General features: G+C 41.4%; 2 protein-coding genes across 2 annotated transcripts in view; both read right to left on the bottom strand.

Moving 5' to 3' along the window:
- Window positions 1-12,844, bottom strand: part of tprn (taperin) — a 33,168-nt gene extending 20,324 nt beyond the window's left edge. The window contains exon 1 of the mRNA XM_004538464.3: window positions 10,569-12,844. Coding sequence (XP_004538521.1) covers window positions 10,569-12,647 — 2,079 coding nt within the window. The 5' untranslated portion in view covers window positions 12,648-12,844. The remainder of the gene's footprint in view (window positions 1-10,568) is intronic.
- Window positions 12,845-14,405: 1,561 nt separating this feature from the next.
- Window positions 14,406-19,084, bottom strand: tmem203 (transmembrane protein 203). The gene is made up of 2 exons (XM_004538465.3): window positions 18,927-19,084; window positions 14,406-17,212 (listed from the first exon to the last, which is right to left on the bottom strand). The coding sequence occupies exon 2, from the start codon at window positions 17,036-17,038 to the stop codon at window positions 16,625-16,627; it is 414 nt and encodes a 137-aa protein (XP_004538522.1). The 5' UTR covers window positions 17,039-17,212; window positions 18,927-19,084; the 3' UTR covers window positions 14,406-16,624.
- Window positions 19,085-19,202: the final 118 nt, after the last annotated feature.

The following is a 19,202-nucleotide window of genomic DNA, read 5'->3' as shown; positions in this document are numbered from 1 at the left end:
TTTTGTCTGTTTTACAAGCAAATTGAATATTGATGGCCTACCATACACCACAATATGTAAGTAATAGATAATTTAGGTGTTTTTTATTGTTAAAGTTGCATCAAGTGACAAAAGTTTATGGGGGTTTTTTTCTTCATTTTCCATTATTTAAAGAATGAAAATCAACAAAACTGATATTTTCTGTGAATTTCTGTTGTCCAATAAAAGGACACAAATCTAAGTGATGCGCTGCCAGTACTTGTTCGATAATTTTACACATTTCACTTAAAATCAAAGCCAACTGAACTGTTCTTATGATATTCTCAGATTTACTACATCAGCATTTCTTTATAACCTAAAAAAGCTGAGGTGTATTATTAAAATTCTTTCTCTTCTTCCTGTTCTTAAGGAATCTCAGATTGAGATTGAGTGTTTAGTTACACTTCTTTACAGTGAAGTAAAGAGGAACAATGATTTAAGATCTTAAAATGTGAATTTGGGTTGGGTGTTTATGCATGAGAATCTTTTACTTCTCTTATTATATTTTTTTAAGTCACGCAGCAGAAGAACTAACCTCTGCTTTGCACAGCCTCTCTTAAACATCAGAGTGCTGAGCTGTTTGCATCTCCACCCACAAAAAAAAACAACACAGATTCCGCTTTGCTGAATACAGAACTGGCTCGCCTTTGACGCCCAACATCTTTATTAGGCTGCGTTTTACTTTTACGTCAGTCGCGTCGAAGCGCTGCTCCACCTACCTACAAATTACACGATCTGCAACATCAATGCTGACGTCAAAATGTGTATGTGTGTGTGACGAAGCGAGAGAGAGAGAGAGTCGGAGAGACAGTCTGTGTCCTTATCCAGGAATCCTAATGATGGGATTGAATGGCCGCGGCTCTCGTTGCCCTGGTGACAGGCGCCATGAATATGTGTGACTGAGGGGAAGGAGAGCGCAGAGACGCAGAGAAGCACACAGGATTTTGATCGTGTAAAGAGGAAAGCAAATTATTAAGAGCAGCTACTGAAATACAATTTACATACAGGACACCCGGTCCGTGGCCTTGATGTTATCAACCGTGGGAACACTGAGGCGGATTGCACACAGGTTTCATGGAGAGAGCATTTGAATAAAATTTACATCCAGCACCAAATTCACGTATTCCCAGAATTTGTGTTTTGCATTTGTTATCAAGGAAGCAGAGGCCGAAGTGTTCAGTTATCGTGACAGCGTGGTGGGTTTCACAGATGATTTTACCTGCTTAATTAGAAATGCAAGCAAACAAATAAATCCAGGAATCAACAAAGGCTTTGACCTCCTCTTTAAAGGAGACCACCCTGAACTGTAACACAGTTTTGTATTTATGAAACACATTTGTTTAACAAATTACCAAGAATTGCAATAAAAGGCACGCATTTTCTGTAAATAACACCCTTACTGCCTTCATTTTATGCAGCACCCCACAAAAGGTCCATACTGAGCCAGTTAAAACCCCGAGAAACGATGAATCTCAAACAGATAGCGGGGGAAACGGTGCAGCTGATAAAAGTGAGCATCTTCTACCTGCTCCTTACACTCGCCCCGCTCTGGTTTCTTTTTATAAACTTCCAAAAAAGCCCGGTCTGTTAGCGCCCTGTGCTTCTAGTATTTTCAGCTTCATGTACTCTAAAGACACACAAACACAATGAATTAAACATGACTATGATAGTGGGGCTTTGCTGGCTGAATTCTAATTACACTGACTTTGCAGGGGTGCACATGTGTGTCTGTGGGCTGTGTGGGAAACTCATGAGTCTACATCTCTCTATATCTACATGTTGTAATGCCTGTACAGAAATTAGACTTGTTAGTGTGTTCTCGGTGAGTTTGTGTGCGCCTGTCCACATCCTGCAGCCACGCAGAGAAACCACATTTTCACCACCTTTGACATGAATTATAAAAACAGCAGTAGCACTTCTCTTATGTGAGAGACGTTAAGATACAAAATCTTTCTTTAGAAGCAACTGCTGCTTAAAGTCTATTGCAAATTATAGACCGCGACCGATTTTACGTACACAGTTGCGTTTTACTTTCTGACGTAGGAGTTTGTCCAGCAATGAAGAAGAAAAAAGGAAGCCCACAAGTACAGGAAAAAACTACAAATGGAAGATGGCAACTGATTAAAGATGTAAGGCAGAATCGGCTTAAAGTCGAATTAAAGATAAGTCATTTGGAAAAAAGATACTATGCAAACAATATTATCGTGTTTTTTGGACCAAGAGAGGAAATCATTCCAGATCTGTTTGAAGAATCCTGAAATGCAAAACGCTCTGGTTGTGAAATCATCGTTCCAAAGGCTTCATTTGCAAAGCCTAACATAAAATCCTTATGTTAATGTAATGCAACTGTTACATTAGTAGACTAGTCTGCAACCATCCTCACATTTTAGTTTGTGTCTTGTCTACAAAATATGTCGTTAGCATATTAATTCAATGACCTGCCATCACATCAGTGTTTTAAAACAGCTTTTTAATAAAGGAGTTATTGTTGAAGTATGTGAGGTCATCTTTGTGCTTTGGTATCAAACTAAGAATTGAACAGTTCTACTGGTGCTGGCTACTAAATTTCTGGCATCCTTCTTCTGAAATAATCCTCCTGTCTGACTCTTAAAGGCAATAACGTACAAAATTAAATTTTTATCAATAGGATCTGATTCTGGGATTTACTACAACAGCATTTATTAATATTGTACAGGTTAATAGTCTAAATGTACATAAGTTAGAGGAAGTGGAGCTACGAGGCCGCATATTTCACCTTCTTTAAAACTACTCCAGTCATAGCAATTAACTTTATAAAGTGGCGACCAGAATCAGCTTCTTTATATGAGGTATAGTATGGTGCTTGTGCATATAATCAACTAAATTAATATTAGCCTGTTTAAATAAAAGGAGCACTCATGCAGTACAGAGGTTGGGCCTTTTTTTAAATGCAAGGAGGTTGGGTGGTAAATCTTCAGGAAGTGTAAGGGAGGAGAGGTGGGAAATGTCTGCTGAGTGGTAAATAATTAAACACAATGGACTTTCACACCTGTAGTCCAGGAGCACAATGTAAATGTAGGAGTGTGCCCTTTCACTGGCCTTCCTGTGTTACAGGGAGCCTTTAACTATTTAACTTTGGGTATTTTTAAGCTTTCTGCTTCCATGACATTTAACCGCACACAAAAAATATAACAGCAGTGGTTTGTCTAACCCCACATGCAGGAAACATACTTCAATTTAATGCAACGTGCTCCCTGCTGCAGAAGCATGACTTTGAAGTTCCTTAAGGACTTGTAAAACATGCTGGCATGTTTTTAATTTTGTTTGCTTTTAGTGTTAGTAAAATAAACCGTGATGACTTTTAGTCACAGTTTGATTCTTGCATTCAAGCCAAGAGGTTGAAAACAAAGTTATATGGCCTGACGGGAAGCACCTTTATCAGTTTTGTTGGTGCCAGTCTTCATTATCGCAGATAATCAGAAGCCAGTATTTGTCTTCACTTTTTAAAAAAATGCTTATCAAATGTTACCTTAGTCTCTTTCTATCTCTTTTATCATAATAATTACAAGCAGTAACATTGCATGTTAAGATAAGATAGAACTTTATTAATCCCTCGGGTGGGTTCCTCTGGGAAATTCGACTTCCAAAAAGCACAGCAACGACCGAAGTTACAGTTACAGAATTGTTTTTTATATATATATATATATATATATATATATATATATACACAGAGACAAATATAAATAAAATATACGAAGGGGATAAATAGAATAAATAGGAATAAAAAATAAAAATACAAGTGAATTGCACATTTCAAGTATTGAGTCTATTGCACTGTTGACTATTTACAAAAAGTATTGCACAAGGTATTGTACAGTGAGGTGAAGAGGCACTACAGCTTAGTTGTTCCCCCCTCCTTTGTCCTCCTGTTATCATTCAAGACAACAAACTGGCTCACTTCCTGATTACTTACAGTACACAAACTGTATTTGTACTTCATGACATCCGTACTACTAAACCTCGATATCTAATTTGATTCGTTTAAACTTTCACACAAAATATTTGTTCAAGAAGAGAAAAATTAAAGAAAAATTCATTTTATTTTTACTTCATGAAATCTGCATTTTGACAGGCACATTATTGCACACTGATCTACACTTAACTCCAAACTATTAATTACAAATCAATCAAATCAAATCACTTTTATTGTCACATCACATGTGCAGGTACATTGGTACAGCACATGTGAGTGAAATTCTTGTGTGCGAGCTTCACAAGCAACAGAGTTGTGCAAAATACAATAATGTAAACAAGCAAAATAATTACCCTAATTATGTTAACCCTACAATTTATGAATTTTTGTATTTTCTGGATGTCTTGTTGACAGATTAAAATGTCCTCATGAACTTCACTATGAATTTACAAAGAGGATTCTGCAATTTTACAGTAAATCGCTGTTTCTTCTGCAGCTGTAAATGTTGCTATTCTTGTGGATTACAAATTCACATTTTTTTAAGATTTGATCTGCTCACTGCCGCCATCGTGGGTTGGGACTTACAGGAAGCTTTGGGAACTTTGTAAGGGGTTCCACGTCCTAAAAAAATAAATGTTTTCATCCAGCGCGGAGGGAATTTAGCTACTCCTGCAGTGTTCTCTCTCTCTCCTCCACCAAAACCTCATCAAAACCAGCAACAGGTATTTAGCAGCAGTTTAGACTGAATTATTTTACATTTTTACAATTTTCACTTTTCTTTGAATTTTGAGTTTTGAAACGGGACATTCCCTTTTTTGCATTCTTTTCAAATGTAAATGTAAAACCTGGGTATGAGTATAAACATTTACTTTTGTAAGGTTGTTATAGGTCATTCTGGCCTAAAATTAACAGATCCCTGGAGCTTTCCAAGATTTTCCAAGCCACTAAGGTCAATCTCAGCAAGTGCCATAGATCATTAGGAGAGAGCCACCGTTAGTGAATGTGGCTGCGCCTTACTCAGGGTTGCTAATGGGGTGAAACATCTAGCAGACTGCAGGGTAGGCTTTCAGACGGAGGTAGTGAGTGCTGGGTGAATCCCCCCCAATCATAGGTTTAAATCAGTTTCTGTTAACCTACTGTGGTAATACCCCTAGACTCGGACTCTTTGAACAGAGAGCCGGTCCAGACTTCTATACAGAGGTAACTGTTAGCATTGTTTAAACACAAAATGTGACCACTCGTTTTTTCCTTCCCATCCAAGTAGGTTTTGTTCCTACACTTAACCAAACAGTGACCGAAAATGAAATTAAAGTGTAGCTAAATGCTAAATTTAAAAATGAGTCAAAATAAGTCAGATCCGTTTCAGCGCCCTCCGCACCAACTTCCTCCTAACTCTGCCTTTGCTGCACTAGTACTGCTATGTGTCACTGCAGGGACAAATGATCAGTATGACTATTGAGATGGAAGATTTGATGATGAATATGCTACACATACGTAGAAACTTAGTAACACCGGAAGAAACTGGAGACCATCGCGGCTCTTAGAACTGATTTTAGGGTCTTTTCCCCCTCCCACTACACAGTAGGTGCTTTCCTAACATATAAGGAAGCAAGAGTGGTGTAGGTGTATGAATATATGATGCAGCACCACTAAATTACAAAGAATCATTAACACTGATAAATAGATAGAACAAATTCCAGAGAGGTTAACTGCAAGTGAAGCCCAGGCTTTATTAATCATCAGAAGGAACTCTAAAAATCTTCATGAGAAATTCCCCTCAACTACCTGTCATCCACCACACAGCTGAGGACATCTACAGAGAAACTGAAGAGACTGAAAGAGAAAAAAAAAAAAGACCACAAGAAGAGGTGACGCTGCACTAACAACCACTGAAAGCTAACTGGGTGCAGAACTATGGTCTGAAAGCAGCTCAGTTCCCAGCCAGTTCTCATGATCAGCTAGCGTTTCTAATAATACTTGAAACGACACGTATCTGCTATAAGATTTAAAACCAAAATTCATACAGCTTTAAACCACAGGTCGTCCTAAACTGAGCTCAGCTGAGAGCTTTTACACCAGCGTAAACTCACTGAACCAAACAAGCCCAAAGCTCCAACCATTCAATCATCCAATCACAGGTTAATATAGACTGACTTAAAAGAAAAAACAAAAACATAACTAATCTGCTTTCCATGATAATAACACTCATTCATCTGAATAATTATCCCTTTCGGTCACAAATGCATTAGCGTCTTCACTAAAACCTAATCGAGTTTAATTGACAGAATGATCATATTTACATAGAAATATGCAGCAACAGTTTAAATATTAGCAGCGTTACCGTTTCCTCTGTGAATACCAAGCAGAAACACCCAGGATATGAAGCAAACACAAAAGTGCAAAAACTGCAGTTCCTGGCTCTAGAACTGCAATTTTTGCAGATTTACCACAGTTAATCATCATGTTATCACAAACAGGACTAAGAATCATAAAGTTAATCCCACTGTCAATGGAATTGCTCCATCTTATTGCTGTTTATGACTGTCCAGATGCATCAAAATCGCTTTGAGCATGGCAACTGACTGCAAGTAGTCGCAGTTCTTGGTTATTATCTTCGAAGTAATCATTTCAAAGGCAATGAAACTGCAAGTTAATGGGACATGGTCACGGTAATTTTGTTTGTCCTAATTAAGGTTAGAGTGCAAACATGTGTATTTCTTGACCTGACCTCTGCACAGCCATTTAAAGCTTCATGGTGGCTCTGTCCATCTTTTACATACAGTCTGTGGCAAATACACAGAAATGCCTCTCTCTCCATTTCTCTCTTTGGATGTTATGCTGACAAACGCTTTGGCTGCTCTCGTTTTTCCCATAATAACAGTCATAAGGAGCAGCAACTTAAAAAAAAGAAACAAATCACTCCACCTCCTCCTGTGTCCCGCTGCCAACTGCATCTCTGCTTCACAAAGAACTGCAGCGTATAACAAAAAATATTCTCCCAAAAAAAAAAAAAAAAGTCAACCAAGAGAGCCAATCCAATCAAACTACAGCTGGAAAGTGAGTCGAAAACCCTGAGTCGCTTTTATGCAAATACAGAAGTGATAGTGCTACAAGAAGCTGCACTTGACCTACTTACTCTAGCTCTTCCACAATTCCTTCCCCAACAGAGAGGAGATCAGAGGAAGCTAGGAGCGAGGGGACAGGCCTTATTAACCACCACCACACAGGAATAAAGCGTCACTGGTTAGAGAGAGATGGGGGAGACAAAGCAGAGTGGAAGAAGGCTAACAGGAGAGTCTTTGCTGGATGTGCTCCAAAAAGTCTTGGGAGAAAACCAGTAAAAAGATTCTTGGAAAATCTAGCGGAAGAGTTGATGATCTGTTCCTGACGTACATGTGGATCATTCAGTGTCAGCCAAGCTCCTCATAAAAAAAAAAAAAAATTAAAAAACAATTTAAATGGTTTGGGTTTGTTGGAAAAAGAGAGCTCAAATAAAACCAAACCCCAATCCCAGCCCATAATTCAAAGCTGAGGCCGTTCTCCGAAAGGCTGCTCTCACACAGAAGCGGCCCTGAACAAAAATTCCACACAAATTATACAGGCTAGGCCTTGATGCTTTTGTAATTGCTTGTGCAGCCCTGCCCAGAAAATAAAAGAAGCAGAAGAAGAAGAAGAGGACAAACAAAAAAAACAAAACAAAAAAAATCCGGGCCTTGATGATGACCAAGAGGAGCGGGCAGAAAAACAAAAGAATAAAGTGTTTTTGTTGGACACAAAAGGACAGGATGTGATCATGTGTCGCTGCCATGGTCTACATGTGCACACAATAAAAAACACAGACACACACACACGTCACAACCAGGCTGCACGGAAGTGTCTGCAGCCTCCTTATCTCTTTTATGACATTAAATAGGAGCAAAACTCAGGTAATTTTATTCTAGTCAGTTTCCACTGAAACTAAAAATACAAGTTACAGGAACATATGGAAAAATTCCTGCTAAGGAGCTTTAAATTCATGTTTAAAACAACACTGCTACAAACTTCCGTTTCACTTAGACTCAACATGGCAAAAATAACTGACAATACTGCTGTCAGCTTATTTATTTCGGTACAGTAACTTAACAGGTACTTATTTTGCTCATTTCCACCTCCATGTTTTTTATTCTTAGACTCTACTCGAGTTGCTTTGCGTGATTCACAGCTTTAAACAGCCACATAGTTCAGGATAAGCTCCACTTTTCTCTTCTGACTGGCTGCCCCTCCAAAACAACAGCAGGTGCACCGAGCTTCTGTTCCTAACATGGACAAATGAGGGATAACTTCTTTCTATGACATCATTTAGATGCCTGAGAAACAACATCAACAAGTAATGTCATATAAGTAATGACATATAAACATGTCTACTGATCCCAAACTGGGAGCTAGTCCCACAGGAGAAGGGTCTGACAACTGAAGGCTCTGCCTCACATTCAGCATGGAGGGAATGAAGTGCTTTGTTAGGATAATATGATAGTTTGAGGTCTTTAGGACCAGACTCTTCAACTCTGGATTTAACAGGGAGCCAATATTCTCTTTTACATGACTGCAAATACTTATGATGGCTATGAACATAATTAACCAAGCATGCAGCGATTATGCTAAAAAACACACGGTAGAGTTGTGAGCTTCAGGTTTCTTGGCCTGCTTGTACAGGTAGCTGGATTTACTCGCAGAGATTACAGTTCACCGGGTCGAGGAAGCACACCTGCAGGCTGACGTCTGAGATGCTGTAACACTGGCCTACATCGAGGACATGCCAAATGGCTAAAAATATTCAGGGGCTGAAACAAAAACAATCCCCCCCCCAAGCAGAACAGTGAAAAGTAACATCCTGCTGAGGTTCTATACCACACCCCCTCCTCAGCATCTGAACCACCAAGACGTCAATAAAATATTCAAATTCAAGCCACAGGCTCTCTTCCCTTCTCCCTTTATTGCAGATACCCGAGCAACATAAACACCAACACGCTTAACATTACACAGACTCTGGATGCAGCCTGCAGCACCTTGCAAAATTAAATAGAAACACTGCCACAAATTTAATTAAACCCCTAAAACTGTTAAAAACAAGGCAGGACGTTCACCAGATACATTAATGTGACATGAACATGCCTCCAACATGCTCTGTGCTATGATTTAATTATGATTCATGAGCAGGATTGGGAATATCTCAGCTCTTCTTGCAAAAGAAGCAATATATTTGTACCTACAGTGGACAAAAAACTGAGAACAGCTGTTCAGTCAATAAGCTTGGAGGGCCATTTAACCTAATGCCGCACTAACATGCTGTTGTTGGACAGAAGTCCACAGCGTGTTGTTCCAAGTGACTGCATAAACACACGCTTTTAATCCACTTAAGCTGGCAGCGGGTCAAGTGATGGGCCATTTAAAGGAGCCCAACATGACAAAAACGGTCAGGATAAGGTGAAAACAATCCTCCAAAATAAAACTCAGGTGACCACAGTTTGGTAAGGATGCAAAAGAAACGCACACAGAAAAAAAAGAGAAGAAAAAATAAACCCCACACACAGCGGCCCCTGCATTTGTGACGCTCAGCTGCTAAATTTAGATCACATGAAACTTGCGCAAGTCTCCTGGGAAGGCTGCAAGGCATGAGATTGCAAGGTAACAATAATATTAGTACTTTGTGTGTTTGATTGATCTATGAAGAGTTCAAACCCCAGAGATTTTCAGCAAACAAGCACACACAGGCAAAATACAACCCGACGTCCTAGAAGGAAAACTAAATAACACCCAAAACATAGATAAAAACCAGCATTGTGTTAATGAATCTCGAGGCTACTGACTGCAAGTCTGCAATGTTATTCCAAAAGAAGATACCCCGCTCATACAGACAGTATTCCCTCTGTACAACATCACAGTACACTTAAAAAGCAAATGCACACTTTCAGTTTTGATTCGAGGAGTTTAGCACAAATGCATTGCATTAACCATTTGGGAATTACAGCCATTTTTTGCACAGTCCCCCACTTAATTTGGACAGACACCTTAATGGCCAGATGAGGCCTGCTCCCTCTTAAATTCAATAGAAAATTATGCACATAAAAGATCTGGAGATGTGCTGAACTTGTATTCAGTAGCTGTTCACTGGACCTCTAAATGTGAGGTCCACAGAGATGTGGATGCAAGTGATACAGGCTGAAAAAGCAAAATAAACCAAAAATCCACCACAATGCTGCATAATTACACCATGCAAATATTTGTGCACTTAACTGTATGCTCATATACACTTTTGGCAGGTTGCAGCTGATTAAACATCTGTCTTGCATGTGTCAGCAACAGAGGCCATGATTTGATGGTCTCGCAGAGAGGTTACTGTCTCAGTTGTTTGCACAGTGTCAAGCACGGCATCATTGTAATGAAGTAAAGCATTCATGTGTAAGGCCATGTGCTCATAAATAGCCCATATTTGCTTGCTTTTTGCATGCATGTACCCAGGCCTGTTGTAATGCATCGTGTAGTGTTAAAGTGCTATAAATCACCAAATATTCACATTTAACAAGCCACAAAAATAATTAAATATATTGTTTCATCTCACCTTTTTGCCCGTGGAGCCAGTCTTGGAGAGGCAGGACTTCGCAAGGGAGAGGTACCCGCCGATGACTTCAATCTCCTCCACAGCAGGGTAGCGCTTCTTCAACAGGGAACCCAGCTGGGCGTAGGGGGCCTGGGGAGGGGTTGACCCCGGAGGGGCTTCACTCGGGGCTTCCTGCTGGGGCTCAGGTGGGCTCAGCTGGGCGTCAGACTCCACCCGACGTTTAGGCACCACAGTGAATGTGTTCCCCTTTTTCCTCTGCACCAAGGGGCTCGGAACAGGGACACGCTGGGGTGGGGGCTCCACCTCGATGTCGTCAATGTTTGTTACTGGCAGCTGATCCACTGGAGGTTGCACTGGAGAAGAGACTGACTGGGTGGGAGAGAAGGGAGGTGAAGATGGGATAGCTGGAGAAGAGGGGGGTGAAGAGAGGACAGGCGGAGAAGTGGGAGCAGGGGATGGAGATAAAGGTTCAGAGAGAGAAGGAGCAGGACTTGTGGCAACAGTGAGAGGAGATGGTTCAGGTTTGGATGGCCTCTCCACCTCCTTCTCCTCCTCCTCTTTCCTCTTTAACAGGGTGGGGGAGGTTGGCACTCCAGGTTTGGACACCTCTGCTGCTCTGTGTGAGGGGGAGGACTTGATGGGGCCAGGTGTCACCATGGGGCTGCTTGTTGAAGATGAGGCAGCCAAATGGCGCTTGGGGATCACTGTGAAGGAGTTTCGGGACTGGAGGCGAAGGTTTGCGAGGGCCCGTGCTTGGGTGTCGCCATCAGGAATCTGGGCGAGGTCTGGCTTTGGAGCGGGACGGATTTCAAACTCGTGTGAGGAGCAGGTCACCTTGGATGAGACAGGGCTCAAAGGGGCCTCGGCACGGGCACGGCGGGTCTCCGGAGAGCATGGCACCTTAGGTTTGGGGGGCACCTCAGCGGCCTCCCAGTCTCTCTCCCTGGTGGGCTTGTTTGTCCCCCTGTCCGGCTCGTCTCTGGGGGTGACGGCTGCGCTGTGGTGGACTCCACTCTCCTCAAAGCGCTGACGGAAGGAAGACACGGGCTGTGAACGCTGGGGGCTGCCCGGCCCAGAGACGGCAGGCTGTGGCTTTGGTTTGGAAGACCAGGGACCCTGGAAGACAGGCGAAGATGGCTGGCTACTGCCCAGGCTGCTGACCCGTGGACCCGGCCTGGGCTTTGGCACCAGATCTGGCTGCGTCTTGGGCCAGAGTCTTGGCCTACTGCTGGCACTACAATCCAGGTCCAGGAGGTTCTCTGTGCTGTGGGACTTCTTCTGCAGCTTCCCATAGTTGCTGTCAAACTTCTGGAGGATCCGGCTGACCCTACCTTGACCGTCACCTGTATTATAGGGGACCTCCTGATCAGGACGGCCCAGGGTGCTCAGGTTCTCCTCGCTCTTGCTTAACGTGGTGTCATAAATGACGACTTCCTTGGCTCTTATCTCGGTAACAGCACTCCCTCTGCGGTCCAGAAGGTCGTTTAGAGAGCTGTAACTACTCACACCGTTCTGCTGCCATTGGCACTCGCTTTTCACGCCTCCACCTTCCGCAAAGTAATCCGGGTCCGACTCGATGATGATGATGTTCTCCGCTCGGATAGTCCGTATGCCGGGGACACTGCCGTACAGCTCCAGGATGTGCTGGACCGGGCGGGTGGCGTTTTCTTGCTCCTGCCGCCTCCTCCGCTCCTTCTCCAGCTTGATGAACGGGTTCTCCTCCAGCGGCCCCAGGCTCTCCTGCAGCACCAGACTCTCGTGTCTGCCCTCCTCCCTCGGTGTCGCCGCGGCCGTCGCTTGTGGCTCTTTGTTGTGGGAGAAGTGCTGGGTGGCCGGGGTGATGGTGTAGTTCCGCCCGGTCGCGCCACCACCTCCTCCGTTCACATTCCCCGTTAGTTCGCCGTTTACCCGCTGCGGGCCCGCTCCCCCGGGGCTAGCCTCCGGAGCACCGGTTCCCCCAGCCCCGCCGCCGCCTTTCGCCTTCCTCCTCTCCAGGATTTCTCGCTTCCAGGCCGGCATCCTCGGGCTCTCTTGGCCGCCCTCTTGGCGGAGGACGCGAACCTCTCCTCCGCCAGACATCGCGGAGGGTTGTTACTGGAAGAAATGAGGAGGAGAGAGAGAGGCAGGCAGGCTCCGAGGCGGTCTTGCCGCGGTCCGGTGCGGCTCTTGAAGCTGTATCTCCGGCTGTGACTGTACCTGCAGCACCGATCACCGCACACTCACACACATCCCTTTTTTCTTCTCTCTCTCCTCTCCCTCTGCTGTCACACTGTCTGGCTCCCTTTCTCCCCAAAGGACCCTGAACGCGGCTCCGCCCCCTCAGCGGCAGCCCGAGCGTCTGTGATTGGTATCTGTGTGCTCTGGGCACGCCCCCTCCCTCCCGTTTCTATTGTTGACGGAGCAAATTAGGCCTGCCAATCAAAAGTGCTGCGTTCAAGTTCAAGATATTTTTACAATATGTGATTAAATATAAATTTTGTTGCTGTTTAATTACAAAAACGCTGTTTAATTTGTAGTTAATCACAACAAAAATGTCGTTTACATAACACAGTAGAATTATAACCACTACACATTATTATTGTTGTTAAAATTGAATTAAAACCCTAATTTACCTTTGTTGTATTTACTAAATGGGGAACATTTCTTAAACTTTACCACCTATTATGTCCCAGTAGTGTTCAAAATAATTCTTTTTGTGGTTTTTCCACAGTTTTTATCCCCAGTCTCACTGGATAGGAATCAGGTTATTCTAAATGGTTTTGGTTGCGATGTCGGAGTGTTAAATACACTTAACCTCGGTTCATTCAGCATTTGCCGGTGATACCACCTGTCGATAATCCGCGTGCAGCGATCAGATGAGCTGGGAAAGAGTCTGCTGCACATGAATCAGCACTAAGAGGGCTATTCTTGGGTACTACAAGAGATTACTGTAGCTCATAAAACATTCATCGCGGGGCAATAATTAAGAAGAGCAGGGCTGAAGAGGGCGAAGAGTGTGCCTTATTTCCCCTTTGAAGCAGGACCGAAAGATGCAGAGAAAAAACTAAACAAAAGAAGGACATAAAACCTTCATAATATTTGGTATTTTATTTATCTTTATTTTAAAATGTAAAGTATATCAAGCGTATGCAGCCATAAATACGTTCCTTTAATTATTTTTAAATGTATATACATTTTAAACTTGGAAAATCTGCAAACCAGGAATTTTTCCACATTGTTCTGCAGATCAGCTTCAGAAAGAGATTTTCTATAATTTGCAGAGACCATTCTGGAAACAGTTCCAGCTTTAATCAGGAACACCACACCGAACTGGTATGCAGCCGGATATTATGCTTTTGTTCACCTGTAGAGAAGCTTCCCATATTGTTATCATCAAATCTAATAGAAATAATTTTAAACATTAGAATACACATTACACTACAGAGCACTAAAGATGTGATGTTTGCTTTAAGGATGGGTTCCAGGCTGGGTTCTCCCTGTGCTTGAGCAGGTTTTCTGTGCTCTAAGTCCAAAAGCATCTGATGGAGAATTAGCTTGATTAGTGACCCTGTACCCTGTCATAGCTGGGATAGGCACCCTGAGGCCCTGAATGAGAAGAAAATGGATGATGTACAAACATATCCTACGATGTAGGTCAGTGTTAACAGTGCCATGGTTAGGTAGATGAAGTCCCAATTATTAAAACTGCTTAAGAAAAAACAAAAGTCATACTTGTTTGATTTCTATATGCAGAAAAAAATGGCTGCATTTGACTTAATTATGCGGTGACATAAATGTTTAGTCTTTTACCCCACGAACTAGCGCCCCATTGTGGACAGAGAGAACAGACTCAAAACATTTAATGGACAACCATTAAATGTTATTTTATTTACATGTATATACAGATGACAATAAAAAGGTGGCACAGAAAAAAATGAACATAAATAACATTTTAATTTATTTTTTTTAAAAAGAAAAAAAAAATCAACATATACACAGAATTTCACATCAGGATTTACCCTAAAGTGAGGCCTTAAATAGATGCACTACACAGACAGCAAAGGACTCAAAATAGACTAAACACATTACATGTTGTCAAAGTAAACAGCAGTTTGTTTGTTTTTTTAGGGATGATGTGTAAAACAATCCCCTCTGAGTCCCGACAGTTTTCACATCCAGCTTTTTACCAAGTCCAAACCACTTCTCTGTGATGGAGTTTGATGAACACACACGACATAGTCAGATTAAAATCCTAAACACATTTTTGCTGGCAAGCAGTTTCTCAGTCCAAGTAGGGAAACAGCAATCAATAAAGCTGCAGCAACGTCATGAAAGTTGCTCAAAAAGGTTACCTGGGGCTTTGCTGCTTTAACATTGAGTGCACAGTGCATTAGAGCGATACCTCTGGAGTAAATTTTCTACCACTGACTGATCAGTGCAGATGTGCCACTATGGTCCAAATACAAGCTCTTTCAAATGTATCACAAAACCTTATTATGCATGTTAAAGCAATTAGAAATTAACTGCGTGTTTCCTGAAATGTGAAACGTTCTTTTTTTTTTTTTTTGGGGGGGGGGGGGGGAAGGTGCCAATGAACCAAAGAAAACAAAAATAAAAATGAAAAATGGTTATGCTTTAAAATCTCTAATGGCAGATGAAGGCTACACCCACACTAACATGTTTGTATTTTAAACCAGAAAATGTCCATGTCCAAACCAACATGTTTCACTTGTGCAGTCTGGACAACAACGGGAGATTAATGAGATGATACGATTTTTATTATTATTATTAGTATTTATTTTTAATGGAAATAGGGATTTTTCTTAATGGTGAAGACTAAGAACTAATGTGTGTGCTTGAGCCAGTGAAAAGATGAAACAAATCTTATGCAAAAGACTATGGGGGAAGAACAGCAGTGACAGAGCGCAAAGACAGGCTTGTTTACTTGGACTCACAACAAAGTGGAAGCATAAACTGTCTATAAAAGATAGATGTAGCCACTGTGACTTCACCTGTTGGTTAGTGAAGTTCTGTTATTATGCTTTGAGGTCTGTCACAATACTTGCGTTTTAAGAAGTTTGGATCTGACTGAGAAACAGGAATGCCACAAGCTCACTGGTTAACACATTTCTGACCCAATAATGACCAAAGATTAGAAAATTACCTTTATGTTTTATTTATTAAGACCTGTAACTACCAATTTAACAAATAAATGCATGCGTCACAGGGCAAGGGAGTCAAGTGATGTGTTCCCACAGGCTTTTATATAATTAGAAGTCATTTTGAAACCAAAAGGAATTGCCCCCTGGTGGCAGATTTAAGGCACTTTAGCACTAGCTTCACTTTTTTTGTTTTTTTAAGACCCAGAAGCTACATTCATCTTTTATATGTTTTTTTCCTGTGGGTAGAACTGATGTTGAAAGTAACTTGTGGGATTTGTGATAAAGTGAAACATATGAGGAAGCCTTAGCAACGGCTAAAAATTAAGTCATACTTTTCACAAACATAAAGAATGCAATCATAAATGGTTTCCAAGTCGAGCTACAGTGTTCTCACTTCCTTTTTGTGGCCCTATGAGAAATGTTAGCGTCTGCATCAGCACTTTCAGAAGTTTCGGTTTCTGCCCGTCCAGACTACAACACAAAATCTTGACATACAGGCAGCAGAGGACTTTGCCCCAACAATATCATCCTGAAGTCTTTATCCCGTGTACTCCGTATTTATTTTCTGGATTTCATTCCCCTCTCATTTCTATGCTAATTGTATTCGATGTTATTCGCTGGGCTTTTAGATTTTATTTCACTTTTTTATTAACTGTGCTGGTCTTGTGGATTTCTTCTTTTTTTGTCTCATTATAATGTATCTATTTTAATAGGCTATTCAACACATGTTAGTTGTATTTAATGTTTTGTACGCAGGAAGGGATAAAATATACGAGGGCAGTCTCGCATAGTTTAGGGGTCTTTAAATGCTGGAGTAGTGAGAACCTTTTAAAATGCAAACCTATTAGTGTGGATGTACCCAAAGCTGCTTTCTGCTTCTATGTTGTCAGTTAGATGAAACACTTCAGCTCCTCCTCAGTTGACACGGCATGCTCGTATCATGAGCAGCTGCAGGAGGATGAAAAGCGGCGAGACGATGAGGCCGAACCACAGGTCTTTGGCTTGCTCCTGCTGGGCCAGCTTCTGGCACAGCAGAACTTCACACACCAGCTTCAGGCTGAGCACCGTTAGGACCCAGAGGAGCCGCAGCACCGCCAGGCGCTTCTCGTTATCCTGGTAAAGCCGGATGGACACGATGGCAGTGAAGTATGTGCTGAGGCCGTCTGCAGCAAACAGTGGGACGAACACCAGCCACCAGCTTAGCCCGGTGAACTCATCGACTTGCAGGGCGACCAACATGCTGAAGACCATCAGAGCCAGCAGGTGGAGGAAGAGTTCAAAGGTCGCGAAGCCCAGCCACTGGACCAGCTCTCTAAGAGAGAACAGCATGGCGAAGGACGTTGGGGACGGAGTGACTGTGGATGGCCAAGTCACACACAGGGCAGCCCTGGATGCAGGTCAAAGTACTCCAGGGTGAGGGTGGCAGAGGGCTGATTATCCCAGGGCAGGAGTGGTTAGGTGGTGGAGAGGTGGCACACTGTAGGCTACATCTTCAGATCCACCCTGGGAACGACAATAAAAGTGAAAAAGCTAATGATGATCATAGCTTTGTCATTAAATTAGTTTACCACCTTATTTTTAAACATTTGTTTACATTTTACAGACTAAACTACACAATTTCAACTCTTAGCCACAGTGTTGGCACAGTTTTTAATTTGTTACAGACATATAGTACTGTGCAAAAGTCTAGAGCCACCCCTCAATCCTTTATATTTTGTTTTAAGGATGTCATTTTCTTCTAGTGGTCAAGAGCAACACCACTCCAGGTCTTTCAAAGTTTTCATTTGGATATTGGTTGCTTTTTCCATTTTCAAATCTTGTACCTGGTCATTTTCAGAGGAATGCTTTTTGTTTTAATGATAAGCCACTCATACACTGACCTAACCTCACCTAATCCTAACTAAGGATGAACCGGTGAGCCTACACATAAGTTAAAATAAGAATTTTAACTTTCATCTTTCAAAAAAACAAACAAAAACAAAACAAGACCCGACAACAACACAAAATTTGACAAGTTCAAAATTGTATTTTGGGACCCACAAGTTGATTCCCAAATTATCCAAAAACCTGGCAAATCTTGGCTTCCTGTGCAGTGTGTCCTTTTAATAATAAAAAAAAAAAAATTGAAAGAAATCTGGATAAGTGAAGCCGTCGTAGGCCTAAAAAGCGATCTACAGCAGATAAACAGTATCTGTAAGTAATTCCCTTAAGAGGAAATTTTTAACCAAAGGCCTGACACATTTGGCCCTTCATTTGATGCATACATTACTTGCTGCCTAATATACACACCGTATTTCCATTTGTGTTTGCACATTTTTCAATTAACTGGTGCATTTTAAAATGTAAAGAAATGAGGGGTAGCTCGAGATTTTTGCACAGTACTGTAGTTGCACTTAAAGAAACATGCTTAAGAGAGTTCAGAGTGTGTTGAAGAATAAAGGTGGTCACACCAAATACTGACTCTTCCAAAATACTTCTCTCTCTGTATACATGCTTTGTATTTCCATGTAGCTTCATTGCAATATATCCCTGAATGAATTTATCAGAAATAAACCCTTTTGTGTATTTCAAAACATACTGTGCTTCACTCATCAAAACTGATAACAGGATCACCCAGCACAGTTGAACAAGCAGATTTGTATTATTTTGGAACTTTTACTTATTTATCCTCCACGCACACACACACTCATATTTTTAAAAATGTGTAATTATGATTATTCAGCAATAGTAGCGTTAATAACATATGATTTTCTTTTTAAACTATTATTTGTGTATGCATTGTTTTATTGTCATTTATTGATTTTACAATGTGTTTTAAATATATTTTTTAAAAGTGTACATGATTTTTATTACACTTTATTGTTTACTCGTAGTCTTTTTTGAATGCTCAGGGCCCCCAAAAACACCCATATTTTGTAGATACAAGGCTTTTGATTAAACGTCACTGACGTCCACTCCCTCCTGATTTCCAGACCTTGACAGCTCCATAACTATTCTTATTAATCTCAGCCCTACCGCTCTGAGTGAGGTAAACACGTCTGACGCGAGAGTAACTGCAAAAAATAGTGTTTAATACAGAGAATCCAGCGGCAATCACGAAGATAGCTTCAATTTAAGCTAATAGCCAGTTAGCTAGAAATTATACTGAGCTTCTAATTACTAACAGTGCGCTTGTTTACATACACAAGACGTGTTTCAGTATAACACTTTTATTTACCTTAGAAACAAATGCGAGTCTTCTTCTTCATCACACTAGATGTCTGAAATTTTAGAAATCACCGAGGCTAACAAGCTGTTAGCATTGTACCTTCTGCTATTTTCTTGCTGCTGAGAGATATCGCGAGAACACTACCCCCACCCCACAGGCTGATACGGTGGCCCTTAAAGGATAATTTGTTTTGGGTTTTTTTGCGTTTATTTATATATTGTTGAAAAATGCCCAAAGATATATCAAACTGTTACAGATACATGAATAGCAATTATTTGTATTATT

Source organism: Maylandia zebra, linkage group LG7, assembly GCF_041146795.1.
Source record: "Maylandia zebra isolate NMK-2024a linkage group LG7, Mzebra_GT3a, whole genome shotgun sequence".
Taxonomy (NCBI): domain Eukaryota; kingdom Metazoa; phylum Chordata; class Actinopteri; order Cichliformes; family Cichlidae; genus Maylandia; species Maylandia zebra.
This window is presented reverse-complemented; position numbering and strand designations above follow the sequence as displayed.

What these genes read in the sequence shown, in the direction of transcription:
- tmem203 (XM_004538465.3), bottom strand. Translation starts at nt 17,038, where the DNA reads ATGCTGTTCTCTCTTAGAGAGCTGGTCCAGTGGCTGGGCTTCGCGACC.